At 46.1% G+C, this 20,867-nt stretch overlaps 2 protein-coding genes and 1 long non-coding RNA gene across 3 annotated transcripts in view; all 3 read right to left on the reverse strand.

The window, feature by feature from the left end:
• Window positions 1–2,408, reverse strand: part of zfhx4 (zinc finger homeobox 4) — a 55,391-nt gene extending 52,983 nt beyond the window's left edge. The window contains exons 1-2 of the mRNA XM_069667854.1: window positions 2,288–2,408; window positions 72–613 (exon numbers count right to left, since the gene is read on the reverse strand). Of these exons, the coding sequence (XP_069523955.1) occupies window positions 72–613; window positions 2,288–2,408 (663 nt within the window). The remainder of the gene's footprint in view (window positions 1–71; window positions 614–2,287) is intronic.
• Window positions 2,409–2,463: 55 nt separating this feature from the next.
• Window positions 2,464–3,692, reverse strand: LOC138595566 (uncharacterized). Its single transcript, XR_011308552.1, has 3 exons — window positions 3,620–3,692; window positions 2,993–3,205; window positions 2,464–2,582 (listed from the first exon to the last, which is right to left on the reverse strand). It is a non-coding gene; the product is annotated as an uncharacterized lncRNA (long non-coding RNA).
• A 148-nt stretch (window positions 3,693–3,840) lies between these two features.
• On the reverse strand, window positions 3,841–6,103 carry LOC138596232 (zinc finger homeobox protein 4-like). The gene is made up of 2 exons (XM_069667855.1): window positions 4,072–6,103; window positions 3,841–4,001 (listed from the first exon to the last, which is right to left on the reverse strand). Exons 1-2 carry the CDS (start codon window positions 6,101–6,103, stop codon window positions 3,841–3,843), a joined length of 2,193 nt encoding a protein of 730 aa, XP_069523956.1.
• Window positions 6,104–20,867: the final 14,764 nt, after the last annotated feature.

A 20,867-nucleotide genomic window follows, 5' to 3' on the forward strand; every position in this document is an offset into this window, starting at 1 on the left:
AGTATTGTTACAATTTTTAAGCTGGGACAAAAAAAAACAGTGATGGAGAACAACACGTGGAAAGATTTTACCTTGTAGAGGCGGATGGCAGCCTCATGCCTCTGGTTGGTGGCATGCAGCCTCAGTTTATCCACGCTGTTGCTGTAGTAGTCACAGGCGTTGCACTTGAGGTGCACTGGGTTGCCAATGGCCACACACTTTAATCTCCACTGGTTGGCCCTGCCTCCCTCCTTGATGTGGGCCACCAGCTGGTGCTTCTGCATGTGCTTGTCTGTCTTGCAGTGCAGCTGAAAGTTGGCCTTAAGCTGCGTGTTGTAGCTGCAGAGCTTGCACTGGTAGACATCGCCCACCACGCAGCGCCACTCCTCTTCGGGCAAAGAGCGCTCGGCGTTGACGTGGACGTTGAGGGCCTCCAGGCTGTCCGAGGAGTAGCAGTTGCACACGGCGCACTGGTAGAGGCGAAGTGTGGGGTCGTTGATGGGTGGCGACAAGGAGGAAAGGGAGGGGTCTGACGAGGACATACCCCCCATTCCGCCAGAAGACACCATCGATAGATCGTCTGCCATCAGTTGACCACTGGCAAGACGCAACTCCGCTGATAGGTCACTATTCACTGTGGAGAAAATGAACGAGAACGCGGGTTAGACAGGAAAGAGATAGACGGATTGGTGTTTAAACTGTAGGGCTTTCATAAGATTTACATACATGTATGATAGAATGCGGGCACAGCAGGAAGACATTAAAACAAAGAGGTTTGACAAAAAGACAAAGCTCTGATGAAAATGAAAGGCTGGTATGCACAGGGAGGGATAAGGGATAGAGAGAAAGAGAAAAGGCTCTTTAAATGAAATTAAGTGTGGAGAGAAAAGTGAGTCGACTATGCAGGCCTTTCTCACACAAAAGGATTTGATAAAATAAAGCCTCACAGAGGACTAGGGCTCCTTACAAAGTCTTGTCTATAAAAAACCCTAATAGGATTGAATCAGGATCAATTACAATCATCCTTTTCAACTTGCTAACTCGCTCATCAGGTAGCTTTAATTACTGCTCTCAGCAATGAGGGGACGACGGTGCTCAGGCTCCAGGCTTCTCTCACATGCACACGCAGATTTGAAAAGCTGATCAATGCATTACACGTGTTCTTTCTTCTCTTATGCCCACCCACATTAGAACAAAAAAACAGATCTGCCATTCATACAAATGTAATTAACTCTTTTATTTGATCCCTTTGTTGTCTCTATGCGTGTTACCAAAGCTCATCGTGTCTTTTTAACAGATAATATCTTCAACACGGTTTGGAGCAAAGAGGAGAATTTTAACAACATCTGAATTTTTTTTAATTTTTTAAAACAGTTTAACTGTAATCCCCCCAATTAGTGGATGGCTTAATATGTGTTTGTGTGTGGGTGCTGCTTTTGGAAAACTCATACATGAATGGAGCTGCAGAATGTGAGCAGGAAATTAAAATACGGAAATCCGCCAGGAGTATTTAAATATAAGTTTATCCAAGCATTTCTGCCTATGTGTGACTATTTGAATGGATAAATATCCTGCTCACACCATCTAACCTATGTACAGCTGCGCTCACTATAGGGAGCTGTGTGCTATCAGTGTAATTCACTGAGAGTACATCTGCTGGCTGGGCTGTGACCTCCACACGAGAGGAGGGAGTGGGTGTGTAACACTGCAGGGTCATTGTTAAATCTCTCTCACTCCTACGGGAATCCGCTTCCTGCTGTGTGAGAGTGTGCGTCTATGTGCGTGTGCATGTGTGTCTCAACGTGTGTTCATGTGTGTGTGTTCTCTCCTGGGTGAAGGAAGGTGGGGTAGTGTGTGTATGGGGGAGGATTAAGCTGACTTAAGAAAATTACAAATGAAAGATTAAGAATAATTCTCATGTGGCGTCTCATAATCATTTTTTAATCAGCGAGAGGGGTCAAAGAAAGGAGACAATGACAGAGGGACAATATGAGAGGAGAGATAAGAGGGAAAGAGAAAGAGAAGAGGGTGCGGCAAGAGGGGCAAGGTAAAAAGGATGGGAGCAAAAAAAGAGAAGGTGAGAGGGCAGTAAGAAAAATAGAAGGCAACAAAGGAAGGTACAGAGATAAAAACAATACCAAGATGCTATCAGGAGTAAAAGAAAAAGTGAAAGATGAGCAGAAAAAATAATAAAATACTCTGCATCATATTTAGCAGAAATACCTTATTGGTGTTTTAATTGACTACTGCAAAATATCTATCAGCCATTTCTATCCCTGTGTTTCAATTTAATTCAAGTAGCACTCACCTAGACCAGATCCAAGAGCAGCTGCCGTTGCAGGATCTAGCTGGAAAGGGTTAATCATCATCTGGGCGTCAGGGCCGCTGCTGCTGGCTGGGTTCTCCAGTTTCACACCTGCCAGCCCCATGTTTTGAGCCAGGTAGTACTGGTAAAGCTCTGCCTCAGCTGGGGCCAGGCCCAGATGGAGGCTGTGTTGGATTTGCTTCATGTTCTGCTGCAGCAGCATCATGTTATGCATGTGTTTCTCACTGGTCATATGGATCCGCAAATTCCGCGCCACGTTGGTCTCGTAGTCACACACCTGTATGAAGCAAGGTGAAATAAATAAAATGTATTTAGTCATCTGATTCTACTAGTTTGTTTGTCATTATCAAAATACTTTTTTATGTATAAATTGTTATTATTATTTATGATTTATGTTTATATCATGTTATAAATGTTAATCCAGAGCATAACATTTTATGAAAGCATTTTAATATGGTGGCCATGATGATGAATATCTATCTATCTGGTTTTAAAAACACTTGGATATAATGATAGCATGTCTGTGAAATTCTGTTTTACAATGACCAGAGGTCAGATGATGTGGCTAAGAAAAATAATAGACATAGTGACGCAGAGGAAAATAACTGGCTCATTGTGTAGACATTGAAACAAGCAAATTGGTATGTTGCTACTACAGCTACAATGGCGCTCTGTTTGTTTCATTACCTCACAGCGCCAAGTGGGCTTCTGTTTGGGCTTGGATGGCGAGGGTGCACCGCAGCCTCCACCAAGGCTGGCACTGGGCACAGGGTTGGCATGGTTGTGGTTGTATTGTGCCTCACTGCCACCATTCTGGAGTGTTTGTACGTTGTTCAGATGCTTATCCGACTGCATGTGGATGCTAAGGTTGCCTTTGGTGGTGGTTGAGTAGTTGCATACCTAAAGGGGAAGAAATAATACAGTGAATCAAATTGTTAACGACATGCTTTTATAACAAAACCTAGCTCATCAATGAAATATTATGATTCTAAGTCTTTTGAGACAATTACCTTAACCTTTATAGCTGTGATATGTGTTAAGAGACTTACAAATCTAACTCTTTTTCCTCATTTCTGACACTAAATTATAAGTAGAGTACGGTCGCCTGTGTTAGGGGTATCCAAAACAGATCATGTCAATGCTTTTGTGTCAAAATTGCCTATGCCAATAGTGGCTTTAGAACAAATTCCATATCTATATTGCCAAGATAATTATAACTTTGTATATGAGCAAAGATATACATTTCAAAAAGATACAAACAAAAAAGACAGAGAATACAAAAATCCATAGAGATGAACAATAAGCTGGACAGACCTCACAGCGGAAAGGCTTGTATCCACAGGTATAGCTTTCGCCCCTGGCTAAACGAGGATGAGGCTGTCCTGTGCGGCAGTACGCACAAGATCCACCGGATTCTGGATGTTTCTCCTTCATGTGGGCGTCCAGCGTCTGCTGGTACTTGTAATGCCAGTTACACTTGGGACACTTCAGTGTCTTGCAAGAGTTACGTGAGTGCATCATCGTCATATGCCCTCCTAGAGACCGTGAGGATCCCAAGACTGTGTCACACTTGGGGCACTCAACCCCACTACCTGGGGACCCTTCACCTGGGCCAGGTGTACCAGGTGTCCCTGGAGTTCCAGGCGTGCTGGGATTTCCGGTGTGTTGATGCAGAGGCCCAGGACTCTCATCATCTCTGCGCAACATCATCATATCAAGTGGGTGGGAGGATGGTGACGATCCATCCCGTCCTGCCAGGGTTTCACTGGTTGAGTCGTTGCTGTTCTCCCGCTCTCTGGCAGCTGCCAGGGCAGTGGACAGGCGGCTCTTCTCCATCTCCATAGACAGGGAGGAGGAGGAAGCTGATGCAGGGCCTTTACTATCATTGTTAAACTTTAGCACACTGTTGGAAAGGGGGGAAATACTTTGGTTTAAGAGAGGGAAATCTTTGCTACTGGTGCTGTCTGCCCGCTGGCCTGTCATCGCCATGGTCATGGCCTGTTCCTCCTCCTCATCTACCTCCATTTCTACTCCACCACCATTGGAGTAAGCATCCTCATCCTGCTCTGGACTTTGTCCTCCCACTGCACCGGGCTCCCGCTTGATGGGCGGGTACTGGCTCAGGTCCGGCCCATTGGGTTGCAAAGTGCATGTGTCCCTAAGGTGGCCCTTGCAGTCACTATCAGAGTTCTGACCTTCCAGGATGCCACCAGTGGCAGCAGCAGCAGAACTCCCGCTGGGGGTTCTGTGGGCACCAGCCCCTCCCCCGAGGTTTGGGTTGGTCTCAGCCTTTGGCATGGTTTGGGTTCTGGGGGTTTGGTCATTGGAGGAGCTGCTGGCACTGCCCTTCAGGAAAGCAAAACCTGCCTGAAGGGAATCGGCATTCTCCCCACTACTGTGGAAAGCATTCCACAAGCTGCGGAGCCCCGTGTCTGGCCCTAGGAAGTTGGCAGGTGTGGGAAAGTGGGGTAGCACAGAGTTTGGGGGGGTTTTTGGTTCCAGAAAGCTTATAAGAGGTTCTTTGTCCTTGCCGATGCCCTGGATGATGGCGGAGACATGCTTGTTGCTCAGCAGCTTCTGCTCCTGATCATTCAGGGTCATACGGTGGTCATGGACAGCATGTGTAACGAAGGAACGGCTGTAGCCAAAAGACAGCTTGCACAGGAAACACATCAGCACAGGCTTCCGCCGCCCATCGGCTACACAGCCCTCAAACTTGGACAAGTCCACATTGTTGGGGACATCTTTGGACACACAGGAGTTTTTGGCTGCACCATCCGCCGTCAGATAGTCTTTGTCATTCTTGTGGCGGAGGTCATAGACACGGAAACTGTGCAACACGGGACCAGTGCCCGCCAGCCCTCCAGCTGAGGTATTTGGGAAGGAGGGGTGGTCGGTCACTAGGGGTTTATTCCCAAGGGATGAGGCGATGTGGAAGGTGTTGATGATCTGGGGATAGAAGGACATGGGTGCAGCGGGCTGCTCCAACCGCTCCCCCCCAGGGCTCAGGCCACTCTGGCCACTGCTGACCTGAGCATTGGGGAAAGTCTGGGGGGATAGCAGGCCCCTGAATTGGAGAGACCCAGAGAGCCCCCCCTGGTTGCCACGCTGCTCTTTGGAGTCCTCCAGGATGAAGGCGGAGCCATCAGGCTGGTAGATGATCTCGCTGCAAAGGTTCTCCACATCACTATCGTCTTCCATTTCCATCTCGCTGTTCATATCCCCCACTTCTGCAGCACCCACCTCACGCTCTCCTTCGTCTTCACTCTCTTCTCCTACCATCCCCTCAATCTCGTCACCCTCTTCGTGACCTCCAGTGGTAGGCAGGCGGGCGTTGGGGCAGTGGTGCTCCATGTATTTTTGTAAACTGGAGAAGGAACTAGAACATTCGTTGCAGGGGATCTCCTTTGCCGGCGCCACAGGAGATGTGGCTGGGGCAGAACAGTCCGAACCCAAAGCTGCTCCTCCTCCTACTCCTGGTAAAGTCCCAGTAACACTCCCTTTGTTACCGGTAGTAAAGCTTTCTTTCCGACTCTGTTCGGTTACAGGGTCGGTGGTTGCACTGACAGTGGTGGGGTTAGCAGTGGACCTCAGTGGGCTCACAGCAGGCTCTCCATGGCCATTCTCCGGCTCTCCAATGGCGGCAGGTGACGACTGGTTGTTGTTGGTGTTGTTGCTGTTGGTGACACTGGTCTCCATGGCAATGACGGAGTTGTCCTCAGCAGCAGCGTCCAGCCTCTGGCCACCATGTTCTTGCTGCCGTGATGACACCATAGGGGGAGAGTCACAAGTTGCCATGACGACCACTACATAGGGATCTCATCTCATCCAGCGTAACAGGGACCTAAGTTGGGAAAAACAGAAACAAACAAGGACAAATGAGATTTACTAAGTGTGCATCTTTGTCTTATAACTACCAGACTGTGTTTGTTTGCCATAACCACATAAAAACCATCCTTGAACAAAAGTTTTGTCTCTTTTTGGCCTTAGGGACCATAGCTTGGAAACAGGGGAAATTCTGTGTAAATGAAAAAAGCAGCTACCACGGGCCAGCAGTGAGGATGTTCAGAGGAATAACCCAATTGTCTAGTAAAAGGACTCTTTGATCAACACGTCAATGCAACCTCTGTAATGTCCTGTGTGTGTGTCAATGCTGCATGTAAGATTATGATGTCAGGCAAGGACAACCTAGCTCTAAAAAGTGCAGCTGTGGACAAAATTACAAACACGAGATGTAACTAATCAATCAAGTTTATCAAACTATTTATACACAGAAGTTAGTGTCTACCTTTAAGAGGAAAAAAGTGGACCGGACTTAGAGGAGTCTTCGTTCATTAGCTTAATCAGTCTTGGCATGTTCTTACCAGTCAGGAGTTGCTAATTAGGCTGCACGTATTAACCAATTAATGCCCTGAAGGTATGACTAAGGGTGGATAAGGTGAGTAAAGAACTGTATATTGTCATACAGCTATGTGTGTACTTGCAGATGTCGGAATAAATCAGGAAATGTAATCTACATTTAGAGTTTTTCAACAAGAAAGAGACAGAGAGAGAGAAAAGAGAGAGAGGACGAGTTTCCATGAGGAATGATGTTTGGAATACCAGTGAGATGTTATCAATCCTGGGAGGCTGCCCATCTCTCAACCCCTCACTACTTCAATATAGCGGCTTTTCACAACAAGTCACAAATTCAAACACACACACATACACACAATGTAGAACAAGAAAAGCCTCCTCAACCCACAAACACACACATTTTCTAATCATAGGCATAATTTATCAACACCTAAAGACAACAAGAAGAAACATCTAAGACATAGCCATTAGGAGAGAGATGAAAAAACAGACTAAAAGCTTTAGAACTGACGCTTCGGTGCTACTTAGACGAAACAGCTTTTCTTGCTCAGCTAAATGCAACAAATGAGAACTAGTTGTGCATGCCAGTGTTTTTTCTCTTGATACAGTACCAGCGCCTTTCAGATACTTGCGTGTAAATGAGCTGGCATTAAAAGAAAGCTTTAAAGAGCCATGTTAACCTTTAACCCAATCCACCTGCTGCTTAATTCTCCCTCTCTTTTTCTACACTCCCTCTCTCTCACAACAAAGCTACAAAGCAATTAGAGGATTAATCCGCAACAATCCAGGGCTAAACAAAGCCAGTGGGAGAGACAGTAAAAGCGTGAGGAATGAAATCAAACATGTGTGTGAGCATGTTTGTGGGTGCATGTGTGTGCACGCGCTATAATCAGGTCTAATCTGACATATCCAAGAGATGATTCCATGGGGACTAGTGATAGATTAAAGAGAGAAATTATGTTTTCTCTCTCTGTGTCTCACTCAGTTTCTGCAGCTCTATTCACGAGATTAAGACAAATTCACAAGGAGCAGTGGATTATTTTTTATCTGTTTTGCATGCACGTGGCAAAAGGCGGTAGGTAGATGTGTGACATGTATGTACAGTCTGATAGTGAACAGTTAAAATTGCATGTTTAAAAGTCTCTTAAAGGGAGTGCAAAAAATGCATTTACACGGAAGTTTCTTTCCCCTGAATCACAGAAATTTATGTTACCGCACAGATAATATACTGCTAAGATTTTCTGCAAACAAACACACCTATACACACACAACTCAAACACACCTGTTAACCCACACTTGTAGTACTAATTGCACAGTAATTAAGCAGCTGTTAGCTTTGCATTCCAAACAAGACTTCAAACAGGCCGAGTGCACCACAAGAATGCGTGTTAAAAAACACACTATGCCAGTTTCACCACAAATGTATGTCTTATTAGTTTAAGATACAGCTGCACTGCCTGACAGAAGCAGGAAGCACAATGAACTTCGAGCTTTTCACGTCCACTTACATGACAGCTCCTTCATTTATTTACCGTAAATCACCAATTACACTCACCTAACACCAAAACAACACACTCTGCACTCAAACATATACATATTTCATTCCTCCACCAGTGTCCCCTCTTACCAAGGCGCGTGTTAAACGTGATTGAGGGTAAAGCTGTTCAGAAGCAGTGGGTTTGAGAGCTAATGCGACACATACGACAGGATTTACTACTTGTCAGTGGTGTCATTTCAGTGCTTATTTCATTGGGGAGCAACCCGTTTGAATTGTAGCTCGGACATAAAACACTGCGGTTTATGAATTATGCATCTCCTAACACTTTAAGTATGGAATTATGTCTTATGGGTAAGCCAATGTGTTAAGCACTTGGCACTGACATATCACCCCTATTGCTAACAGGTTAGCAGCTGTTTACATGTGTGCTGCCTGCCAACAATAACGTAGCTGTCCATTATTGGGTTATCTATGGTTGTAATTGAGCCCGTAATTGTCAAAGCTACAGAGCACTGCCAAACAAAGTAACATTATGTGCTTAATGCTATATTTTATGTTATATTCTTTTTAAAATGTACTATTTGATGGAATTGGCACATATGTGGAAACAGGCAGAGACGCACTGAGTGCAGCTACGCTAATATAGTACGTAGGGGTAAAAATATAGCACGCAATGTATTTGACGTTTCTGCAACTGCACTCAGTAAGTGTCTCTTAATAGTTGACCTTTATGCAAGGCCTGAAAAGCAAAGCTCTCCGATGACCGGATGCCAAATCTTAGCTTAAAAGTCTTAGCTCTTAACTTAACCCATCCTCTCTTATGAAAGAGCAACGTGGTGCATTGCAGCGCGGTGTAGGCGTTTGCAGTCATCCTGATCCATTCAGCATGTGTTAATTTAGCATAGTTGGACAGGGAAGTAGTAATGAGATGTCTGGCCATGCTATCAAGTGAATATTTTCCTCTTGTACCTTTCTCAGCTCAAAGGAACACTTTGGACACTTCAGACTTGCACGGATCAAAATAATAAGATGTTATCAGCTTTATAAAAGCTGATTACCAGGACAACTAAAGTTTCCTGCTTTGCCTATTTTTTTTCCCGCTCCGGTCCGTAAGCCTTTCACCTTTTCACAGCAGTAGTGCCCACTGCTGCTTCTTTTAAGGCGGATCATGTTACCGCTAGCTAAGAAGCCCCCACCCTGTCTTCCTTTTGCTCTGCTAACCAACCAGACTTTAATTTGAGAGAGAGGCGATGTACAGATACACACACAGAGAGAAACTGACAATGAAGCCCAGCTTTCGCCGAAAAACTAGTTCCATTCTTTTAACTGAAGAACAAAAGAGATGGCCTGAGCTGCTCCCACCTCTGTTTTTTAATTAAGCATGTCCCTTTTGCTTTCGCATGCATGCACGTTAGCACAGGTTGACACACACGCATACACTAAGGTAATTAAAGTGGCAGATCAGATCCAGTGAGAGGCAAATAATAGCCGAGGAATGCCGGGTTTGGACACTGCAAGTTCTGATGGGAGAAAGGGGCTAAGGGACTCCTCAGCCTATTGTTTTTCTCCCCCCTCCCCTCCTCTCTCTCCTCCTCTATCCCTCCATCTGCTTTTCAGTAGCTCCCTGCGAGACAGAGAGGCCGTCTAAAGCAGGGGATTTCTCCACCTCTTTTTCTCTCTGACGCTTCTTCTTTAAGCACTTTAAGTTTAGATGGAACTACTTTTCCTTACAGTTGTCTGACACTCTTCTTTAAGACACAAACCTACAAGCTTGTCCAGTTGTTATAAATACGCTTATAATATATGAGGTGTTGCAGTGTGTCCACATAGAGACTTAAGGTGCTGAAGTTTTGTTGATGTCAGCGTCTCCTCCGGCTTTTGTTCGGTACAACGCCAAACCTGTAATTGCAGTGTCGCCACATTGTCATCAGTGTTTACACGGGGCTCTGCCAGGTTCAGTTTCATCACTAACTGTCCCATATTTGAATGCAGGTACAGACAGCGCTGTTGAAACTATTTATAAGAGCTGTAAACACTGGAATTAGGCAGATCTGCGATTTGAGATGTGGTCATCTGAGTTTTTTAATTATTTTTCCTCTACTTGTCAAACTGTTTGGGTACTTTTGTGAGCACAGCTCATAACTGAAGGTATTAAAATCCAGACTAAATTTTAAGGTGACCCGTGTAAGCTAGCAAAGTCAAACAACAAAGTCAGAAGACAGCGTGAGACTCTGTGTCCATTCCTCGAGGTCTCCAAGAAGGTCATCCCTCTCCCGGCATGTGTCCCCTCGGTCTAACACCAAATCTTCTATCAAAATGTCACCAAGCGTTAGCAAAAGACAAAGGCGAAGGGCACTGTGAAAGCCCCTGCATCCATCTCCCACTGTCAGTGCCATGAATAGGCCTACTCGGGTCTAATTAGACCTGTTTATTTGTTGCCATGCAGAAACGCGGGGATGAAAAACGAAGTCGATGAAGGAGGAGGACGGGGGGAATTATCTCCCTTCCTCACAATGCGAGAGGAGCTTCGGCAGCCATCAAAGAGCGCCGACGCATGCGTGCGCGAACACATATGCACACATGCACGCAATCACAGAAGAGGGCCCTAATGCTCTCTGTTTAAAGTCTTAAAAGAAAGGACGGAGGGAGAAAATTGCAAAAGGATGAGAGAGAGGGGGGAGGGCTTTTGCGTGACCAAGTGTTTTTTGTCTTCTTTGCTTCTTAACCTCACAAAGGATTTTCATGCAGGCCTTGTTTGTTGCCTGGAGGTGTAATATTAGACGCTAGATGCAGCAGATCTGCCTCACTCACTTCCCCCCTCCTTACACACACACACACACACACACACACACACACCCTGTTCTGTCCGCCTGTCCTCTTCCCTGTGTCTCCCTCCTGAGCAAAGGCCTTCATTACCCAAAAGACACCTTATCATTATTGCAAGGCGCGGCCGAGACACCTCAAGCAAACAGCACTCCGTTTAGCACGGGAATCTTGTTCGACAAATTACCCGCTCCGCAAAAATGCCTTTTAGCAAATCAAATTCAAAAATGACGCCTACATGAGAAAAGATCTCGGAGTGTAGAAGGGCAAAGAAGAATGGAGGAGGAGGGTAATGAGGAGAAATGTAGAGGACGGAAGTGGGGTTTTTTTTCGTTCGTGTCCTAAAGCAGGTATGCAGCTTCTATCCCTCAGGTTGATGACAGGTAAATTAGTCTCATTGGTTGCTCAAGTAACATACACCCACCTGCCCTCGGGCTCTTACCTGATATTTCATTGTTAGAGGAAAAAATATGAGAGGAACTTTGGAAATAATCCGCAACATTTGCAAGAGAGCGTCACAAACAACAACAGGGAAGTGTGCAAAAACAAACTAGGTGACCAGGTGGGAACAAATAGTGAACCCAGGGGCCGTGCTGGGTTCTGTTTTAAGTCTCAGCGTAACAAAAGAATCATATCAGTCAAGCCACTGATGGGTCCAATCTGATTTAGGATCAGGTTACAGCAGCCCCCATCCTAACAGTCAGGATGAGGTGAAAACATCTATCATGTGACCCAGAGGCTCCTCTCTGTACTTTTTCATGACTATATGTTGAACACTTCCAGAGACACAAAGTTTAAGGTCTTAAAGACAACTGTGGCGGGATTTATCATTCCTCCAAATGGACTTCAGGCTTACACAGTCCGGTCGTAATATAAGCACGAGCCTTTTGAAGAGACTGTATTTCAAACTAAACTCAAAGTGAAACATGAAAATAAACAGTCAGACACGGGCGCGTCGCCGTCACCACTTACTGCCCTTTGCTAAAGATTTTTCCAGCATCAAAGGCGAAGGCAATCTACATAGCTAATGCCTCCCCCCCCTTCCTCCGACTCCAAACAGCAAAGAGCGAAGGGAGAGAAGAAAAAAATGGGGATTTTTCTTTCGCTGGCAATCTGGAAACACTCTCTACTTAATTAGGGTTGATTGGAAATGAACCGCACAAACAAAGGGCAGCCTATGCCCCGACTATTATGAGCGTGCACGCGTGCGCACACGTGCACAGGAGGGGTACTATAACCACCTTTGGAGGCTCACGCTGGTAGGAACTCTTCTCTCTAGACTCTTCCCCTTACCCCCCTCCTCCCCAGATTAAGGGAATCCACCGCCAAAGAATGTGTGACGACCTCCACTGCCACGGAGCAAAACTTCCAGCCCCCGACGCCACAAAAGGCAAGAAGGTAATTAAGTTTGAAAGAATAGAAGCACTGCCACAAACAATGCGCCAGTGTCCATGGGGAGGGATTGGTGTGTGTGTGTGTGTATGTGTGTGCGTATAAGGGAGGGGGGGTGAGGCAGAAAAGCCATTAACATTCAGTGGCCGGGTGAGAGAGAGGAAGGAGGGCAAAGGGGAAGTGAGGATGGCATTCTCTCGCTCTCGCTCTCTCTCTCTGTGCGTCTCCCTGTCTTTCTCTCTCGCAGCACGACTTGTCTGTTCATTCTTTTTATTTATCTCTTCTTTTTATTTTCCTCACATCTGGTTCGGACCCCCCTCCCCCTCCGCCCTCCAAAATCACCCCTCACCACCCTGCAAACACTCTGCTCTTTTTGGCCTCTTTGCTGTTCCTCTCTAAGTGAGGGGTGCCCTCCTACAGACAACACACACACATACCCTCCTTTTTTTTATGAGTATGTGTTTGGCACTTTGCATGCGCTAAAGCTGGAGCACAGAGCTAGCAAACATTTCTATACACACAGTATTCCTATTGGTTACCACCTGAGAGTGCTAAGAGCTAACCAGATTAGCACACGCGGTACACAAACACAAAACACACACTGGGAGCTTTCATCTTCTTTTTTTTTTTTCTCGCCACATCTCCAGCAAAGCAGTTTAACTCAATTAGCGAAGAATGTAATTTTATTTACAGACTCCCAAGTTAACTCACAACACACACACACACACACACACACAGAGCGCAAGACTCACACAGTATAAGCAAACTGTCCCTTCTCCTCTCCCACGTGGTTGCAGCTAAGAAAGAAGTATTCATCGCTCTTGCATGTGTGTCAGCCTCCGAGTGTGTACAAGTGTGTGTGTGTGAGTTCGGACAGTGGAAAGATCATGAGACACATTTACGTCAGATGAGTGAATCAGACAAACCACCGCTAATTTCAATGAGGAGTTCTTTTGAACAGGGAGGAGGAGGGTGAGAAGGAGAAGTTTAAAGTCAGGGAGCGGCGGACGAGCGGAGGCGACAATAGGTGAAGAAGAGTTCGTCTCTTTTTCCACACGGTTGAGGAAATCAAGTCGGCAACTAATTGCGGGGTTTTTTCAGCGTTATGTGTTTGGTAATCTGCCTCTCTTTGTCTCTGCATCTCACCAGAGACGCGGATTAGTGCTAAAATGATGACTGCTTAATCCTTGATTTCCCTGCGCTAAATAAATATTAATCTAGCCTGCTCATCATGCTCTTGTAAGGTACAACATACACAATATGAAAGGGCTTAGATGTTACATAAATCGCTGCCTTATCCTTTGGAATGAGGCAAAAGCAATGAGACCATGCACACACACACACACACACACACCTCTGCTTTGCAATAACATAGCAAGTTGACGGGGTTGGCAGGGTGGGATTATTTGTCAGGAGAAATTAATAATCCTGCTAAATACAAAGCCTAAAAAAAAAAACTGGTGTGTTTTGTATCACACACACACAATTATACACCACCGCAGGAAAAAAATAACAAATATCAGTCATTTGTGTTGATTCAGACTCCCTCTCTTTCTCTCGCTCTGCCTCTCAGCAGGTTTGTTTAGCACAAATACTGCTGGGAACATGAAAAATGAAAGCTACCATTGCTGGACTCTCTCACTCCCTCTCACACACACACACACACGCATGTGCTCAAAATTGACAAGGCCGTGGCGGCGCGGCGCAGAAGAGGTTAAGCAAACAGTGTCCACGTCAGTCAAGGATAGCACACACTCACAGACAGACACAGAGAGCAGTCTCTGACGCAGGCGTTCTCACATCCACCTGGCAAATATGCACGGCTGGTCACGCTGTAGCCTCGGATGCTACGCTAGTTTTTCAGCTAGATAACTGCGTGTCTATTTAAGGCTCGCAGATAGCACGGCGCATCCTTAAAATTCTTGCTTCATCACAGTCTGAAATTAAAAACATGAAGTTCTTTTCCTGACTCGAATCAGTTTTGGAACAGCAGTTAGTCCCGCTGATTTTGGAGCCTGTTTTAAAGCAAAGTCATTACTAGCCTTAAGTTCATTCCTGTTTATCAAAGGACAAATGTTCCAAAAATTGCCCCTGTTTGGTCAAAGATGTCTATCAGTATCACATGACAAAACATGCTGACAGCTGATGCTACAAAAACACATATAAGTCGAGTCATGCAGCCCAGCGGTGTGGCTTTTCTGGCTGCCCCAATTGCTACTTATTAGACTATTATGGTCTGGACAGGTAGGGACACCTTGTCTCTCCATTGTGTTAAAGTCAGCTGATTTATGTTTGCTTAACCTGTGCTTATCCGTCTAATTACACCAAGAGAAGAAGAGACGAGAACATCTGCTTTTACAGCTAACAGTAAGTACGCAGAGACACCTCGCTAATTGCACATCTCTCTCGGACGGGGCGACCGAACCCGAGCCAATCCAGTTGTTATGCAGGGGTAACAATAAAGTTTAAAGTTCAAAACCCCTGCTGTTTTCTAAAGACGGTACTCGGCGGGACCCCGGCCCTGTTATTATCTTCATAAACATAATCATAGGGCAGGTATCCTGACTGACGCCACGAGCTATGCGCCCCTCACTTAAACATCTCCCGAGCACTTCTCTGACACGCCACAAAAAGACCATTAATGTCTTCTGCAGCAGGAAGAATGTGCGCGCCTTGCGTAAGAGAGGAGAACAGATGAGCGTTTAAAACACAAGTGCACACATACCTTTTGGCTTTCCAAGAGCTGCAATACTCGTGACAGGTCTAATTTCTGGACCCAGGGAATTACTAATTAACTTAAGCTTTTGGCTCTCTATTTAATTAGAGAGGTCTCCAAATGAACTTTAGACCAAAGCCATTTGCTTTTTTAAACAAACCCCCTTTTTTCTGACAGCTGTTGCGAGTTTGCCCTGTTCTCACAAAAACCACAAGGAAAGCACAGTTGTTATTTGTGCCATCATCGGCTCTTTTTCTGGTTACCGTGGGAGGGAAGAAAGAGAAAAGAGGAGGGAGGGGTGGTTGAGCGATGGAGTTGAAAAGTGTACGTTTTAATTGGATTTCACTACAAACAAACAACTGTCACATGTAATTAGCGTGGTTTTAGATTAGCACCACAATATTCCTTTATCAAATAAACACCATGTCACGCAAATCCAGGGGCCGGGCCCCGCTGAGAGGGAACCCAGATGAAATGCACCCATTACCTAAGTGTTCGCTGCAGGAAATAACTGCTATTAGATTCAAGCGACACAATAACATGTCCAAATCTAACATGCAAGACAATACTTCTAACTGTGTGCACACAACATGGAATGAAGGTCCCTTTTTTTCCACCCATGTGTGTGCACGTTTGTTGCGCTGCCCTTAATGTGGGAACCAGAGGACCGTGGAGGTCAGTGACAAGAGCAGAGTCAGCAATATCTCTCGCGAACACACGTTTTATGCTTACGGCAAAGCAAGCCACATGCAAACTAATGAAGTATGTATTTTATTTTGAAAAAAGATCCTTAAAAAAGGGAAGAAATCTACTTTTTTAATCAAAGGAGGAGGATTGCTTCAGACAGGCCAGAAAGAACATCCATCGCCACATCCTGACACTTGTTTACATATTGTGTTTAAGAAGAGCTCCATTCTTCAGCCATACTTTGCTTTCTTAACAATCCCCAAAATCCCTCCCTATATCTGCTCATCTAACCTGCAATGAAACGCGTCCAAAGCCTCGCCTCTTTATTTAGTCTAGGGGCAGAGAGCTGATACATCAGTGAAACCGCTGACAAAACCGGCCCCCGTTAATACCTACAATTTCATACACAAGAACATTCCTGCGCCTGTTCTGCTCTTCTTCTCTACTGTCACGGAAAAAAAAAGAGGAGGGTTTTTTCTTTTTTTTCCCTTTTTAAGAGCAAATAATTAAAGATAATTCCAGGGCTGGTGCCAGGCCAGAAACAGAGAGGGATAGTGTTGGCTGGAGTCTCCTCGGGGGACTTGTGGAGACACATGCTAGCTCGCCTGCGTTACCTCAGGCTGAGACCAAGATTGGGAACGCAAATATGATGTTTTTTAGCTATCTTGGCTTTCATATTTATTGTGTCCAGGTAGAAGGTGAGGACATTTGAAACTGTATGTATATCTCAATGCTGTAAACTGAGCCAAAGACTTAACAACAATAATAACAACAACAGGAATAATAATAGAATAATTGAGAAGGTCTCGGTGCACCGAGGCTTAATTCTTTGGTAAATTCGTCTCATCTCTCATTACACTGTTTGTTTAAGCCCACAAGTCATGCATAATTAATTAGCCACTTATTCCCTGACGTGCCCTGCCAATGGCCTTGATATCCACATGCTATTGCCTTCAGGAATACCACACGCCAATCATGTTGCATGTGAGATTTACATGCAGGCGTGTGCAGACGGGAGAAAATAACGCATGAGAATGGAGGAGAAAGTGAGGTTTCCCGAGACAAACCATGATTGTTTCTGCAGATGCATTTCTTTACGTTTCCGCAGCTGCATCACTCTCCTTTCTTTCTCCATCTTCCCTTCAGGTCTATTAATGTGCACGTCCTGTGACTGGGCCTTCAATCCCCGCCTTTGTCTTTGGCCAACGAGGAAGCGAACGCATCATTTGTCATGAGACGTCTTGTGCTATTGTGGTGCATCTTTTCCCGAACCTGGGGAAACTTAGTCATTCATCAACTCTTTTTCACCCCTCTTAACTCAGAGCTCGCCTCTTTAGCTTCTCTTCGGGTGAGCGATAGTTGCGCGCGTTCCTTTTTCAGCTTTTAAAAATACTTCTGAGAGCAATCAGCGAAAATGTTGGCACATGACCTTTTGTGCCGTGCGTTGTTTTGTTGGGAAGCAGGAGAGGGACGAACCTTTGTAAAACAAAAGGCTTGATGCTTTGTTGGACGTGTAAGATGAGGCTCTCAAAAACGGACCTGAAGGGCCAGGCGAGTGTCCTTCACAGTGAGTGCATCAAGGAGTATAGAGGACGTGCAATGTCACAGTCTGAAAGGTAGCTGCGCCGATGTACAGAATTAAAATGAGCATATGCACAGATGTAGAAACAAAAGGAGGTTTTTTTTCTCGCTTTCAAATCGGCCAATCGCGGTTCTCGCCTCCTACCTGAGCAGGAAAAAAAGAACATCCAGTGATGCAAATGAAAGACGAGAAAGAGAGCACCAGAAACATGAGACAGACACACAGCAGAGAAAGCAAATCACTGAGACAATACGAGGCCTCATTTTTTCAACAGCCCATTTTATTTCACCTAAACCCGAGAATCTCAGGCACCCCCGGGGCCCGCAGGACCTCACATCAAACAGAAAGAGCCCTCCAACACACGGGCCCGATTGTTCTTCCCCCCCCCCCCCTGAATCCCCCCCCCCACCCCACCCCCCCGCCCTCGCTTTGAAACCAAAAGAATAAACATATTATTCTAAATGAAATACCCAGACCCGTGTTTTTCCACGGCTAATATCCTGTATGAGATGGCTGATGCAAAATAGGCAGGAGAGCCTGAGAACGGGACGAGGAGAAAAATCCCCCTTCTTTTCTATTTTCCCTTAAGAGATTGATGAAGGCCTGGCGAGATGAGGGAGCGAGAGAGACAGACATACAGAGAGAGAGAGAGAGAGAGAGGGAGAGAGGGTAACGCAATCCTGACTGGCGCAGGACCAAAAGCAACAAAAACATTTAGATAACCGCGCTCAATAATGAACGATTTCAATGAGGACAAAAATTACATTTCCTACAGATAACATGCCCCCTTCCCATAACAGAGCCAAAAGAGCCCCGAAACCACGTCATGCTCAACAGGAGTATTATGTTAGGGGAGGGTTGTAGTAACTATATTAGTATCCTTTTACCCCGCCAGAGACTCGACTTCACTGGTCGAGAGGAGATAGAGTTGGCAGGGCAGGGAGAAATATGACAACTCGACTAGCTTCACTGGAAAAGCAACAAATCACTCCTCAACCATCACGACCGGTAGCACGGCTCAAACGATTACCGATCTGCAACACACACTACAAGGGCCACTCAAAAATAACACTCCACACACACACACACACACACACAGACACAACCGAGGGATCGCTACAGCGCACTTGATCCTCGTGCAGGTCACAGCGAGAACACCGTCCCCACCTTTCCCATCCGCTAAGCACTCACTTCCTTTCATGCCAAAGTCTGTCAAGTTGTCGAGAGGGGAAGAGGCAAAGAAAAAGAGGAGATATAGCGTGGAAAAAAATACAAAAAAAAAAGAGAGAGAGAGAGAGGGGAGTCTTTGTCCTCCTCCACTCAGCTCCAGCACGTTTCCTCCTCGGGTCCGGCCGGCATTAGCATATGAAAGGCGAGGGAAGGCGTGCAAAAGGTCAAAGAAAGAGGATCCTGTCCAATGAGAGACAACAAAAACAGGCCACACCGGCCTTTGTGGCGTTCATGTTCTCCACTACCCCAACCTTGCGCCCCTCCCTCGACCCCCCCCCCCCCCCCCCCGATCATTTCCATACGCCAGATGCAATAGCAATGATGACGGTTGATCATAAATTACTCACAAAGTCGAGTCGGGTCAGATGGAAGTCACGGTGGCAATTTTAAGCTGCGTCACCGCCCTGGTTCTACCTCCCACCTTTTTTACCACTACACACACGCAGGCATTCACATAAAACACACCTGCCTCGAAACACCACAGCTCCCTCTACTCAGACGATATCCAACCAAATCCTCCGCAAACATCTCAATAAAGAAAAATGTAAGAAGAGTGTAGTTTGATTTGATCCATGAAAAGCCGCTCCCTTCCTCCCATGTAAATGCTACCTGAGCCACATCCATCCACTACATAATTGCACACTCCAGTGCTTTAGGGATGCAGTTTAGTGTATACATGGAGGCTTAAGGAGTCTCCACAGTTACTCTATTATCATACATATCGCCTCACATGACAGCTTCCATCTGCTGGCATCCGAACAAACAGCCCAAAAAGCACCAGGCTGCGCGGTGTTTCCGGGGTCCTCTCCGGCAAACACACCCCTCCATCGGGCTAACAGCGGCCACAGGCAGAGGGGACTGTAGGGGAGAGAGGGAGGGAGAGAGGAGAGGGGTAGAGCATTTCATCTCTCTTTCATCTCTGTCACCCAGTCAAGCGTTCAATGCCCCATTCAGCGCCTGCCCAGCATTATGCAAAATAATGCTAATCCCCTTTCCCGTGCTTTCACACTTGTATAAACCGCCGTTCCTGCCTCTGAAAAGCAATTATATCAGTTTACGTTCCTGTCAAAAAACAGGATTAGCATGCAAGTACTAGTAGCACCAACCAGGCCCAATCTCTATCCACCTTTGGCTAGCGGGGAAGCACAGAAAATTAAATGTTTGTCCACCCTCCCTCTTAAAAAAGAAAGTCCTGCCGCTCGGTTGGGGGTAGCTTTAAAGATGTGTTGTAATTAGATATTTGGACGGACTGAAAAGACGGGCTGAAAGTTCCAAAGGCAGCTCTCCGTGTGCCTGTTACTCAGGCCCCAGCCTTTTCTTTGCCAGAATCTCAGACTTGTACAATAATCAAAAACAAATTCAGCTGTGTCGCTACACGCGGGGCCATACCAGTCGCACAGTCCCCGGCAGTGTGTTGCACATGTGACGCACGCAAAACTGAACTGCTGTCCTCCTCCTCGGATACACATTGCCGCCACATGCGCGCAAGCCTTGCCCCGACGCACGAGTGCACATGCAAACACACACACTGAGCAGACAAGGAAACATGGCAGAGTGTTTTTGAATATGCAAATGCTCGTACAAGCGGAACGTGTGTAAATAGGAGTCATTGTGCGCCGGTTTAATCTGGACAGTCGGGCCTCTCTTTCTGCCCCTCTCATGTATTTTTTTTTTTTTTTGGTGGGAGGGATACACACCCATCCCAAGTGACGACAGATGAGGGGACATTAGTCAGCACAATTAGCCAGGTCGTCATGGCGACTAATGAAATTTGGCAAAGCGGCCAGCCGGAGACTTAAATGAGCTAGCTGGTTATGTGCTAGCACAGGGGGCTGCCTGCCTGGCTGCCTGGCTGCCTGGCTGGCTGCCTTACACACACCCATTATTCTCCTTTCTGCCGTGGTGGTACAATAGAGTCACTTGTATCTCAGCCGATACCCACCGGCGGTACAAGCTCTCCGCCTGACAATTTGCATATGTTAATATAATTAAGTGCTAATTACACTAAAACTCGCATATTCACAAGCACCCTCCCCGGGAGCTACGGAGGGGCTTGATCTCGTTCCAAGTCTTTAACCCTCCTCCGCCTCTCGCTCAGTGTGTGTGATAGAGAGAAAGTGTGTGTTAGCGGTGGTGCCCCAGGGCTGACAAAGGAAGCCCCCCCCCCTTTCCCCTTCCTCTCTCTCTCTCTGGGACATAATGCCGAGCTGCTGTGGACTTCTTAGCTTCTCCCCCTACAGGCCTCGCCGAGCCAGAGGACCCTGACTCTGCTCCTGCA

This window comes from Semicossyphus pulcher, unplaced genomic scaffold (genome assembly GCF_022749685.1).
Source record: "Semicossyphus pulcher isolate SPU_LCO1_2020_fin unplaced genomic scaffold, fSemPul1.0.p SCAF_18, whole genome shotgun sequence".
Lineage (NCBI taxonomy): Eukaryota > Metazoa > Chordata > Actinopteri > Labriformes > Labridae > Semicossyphus > Semicossyphus pulcher.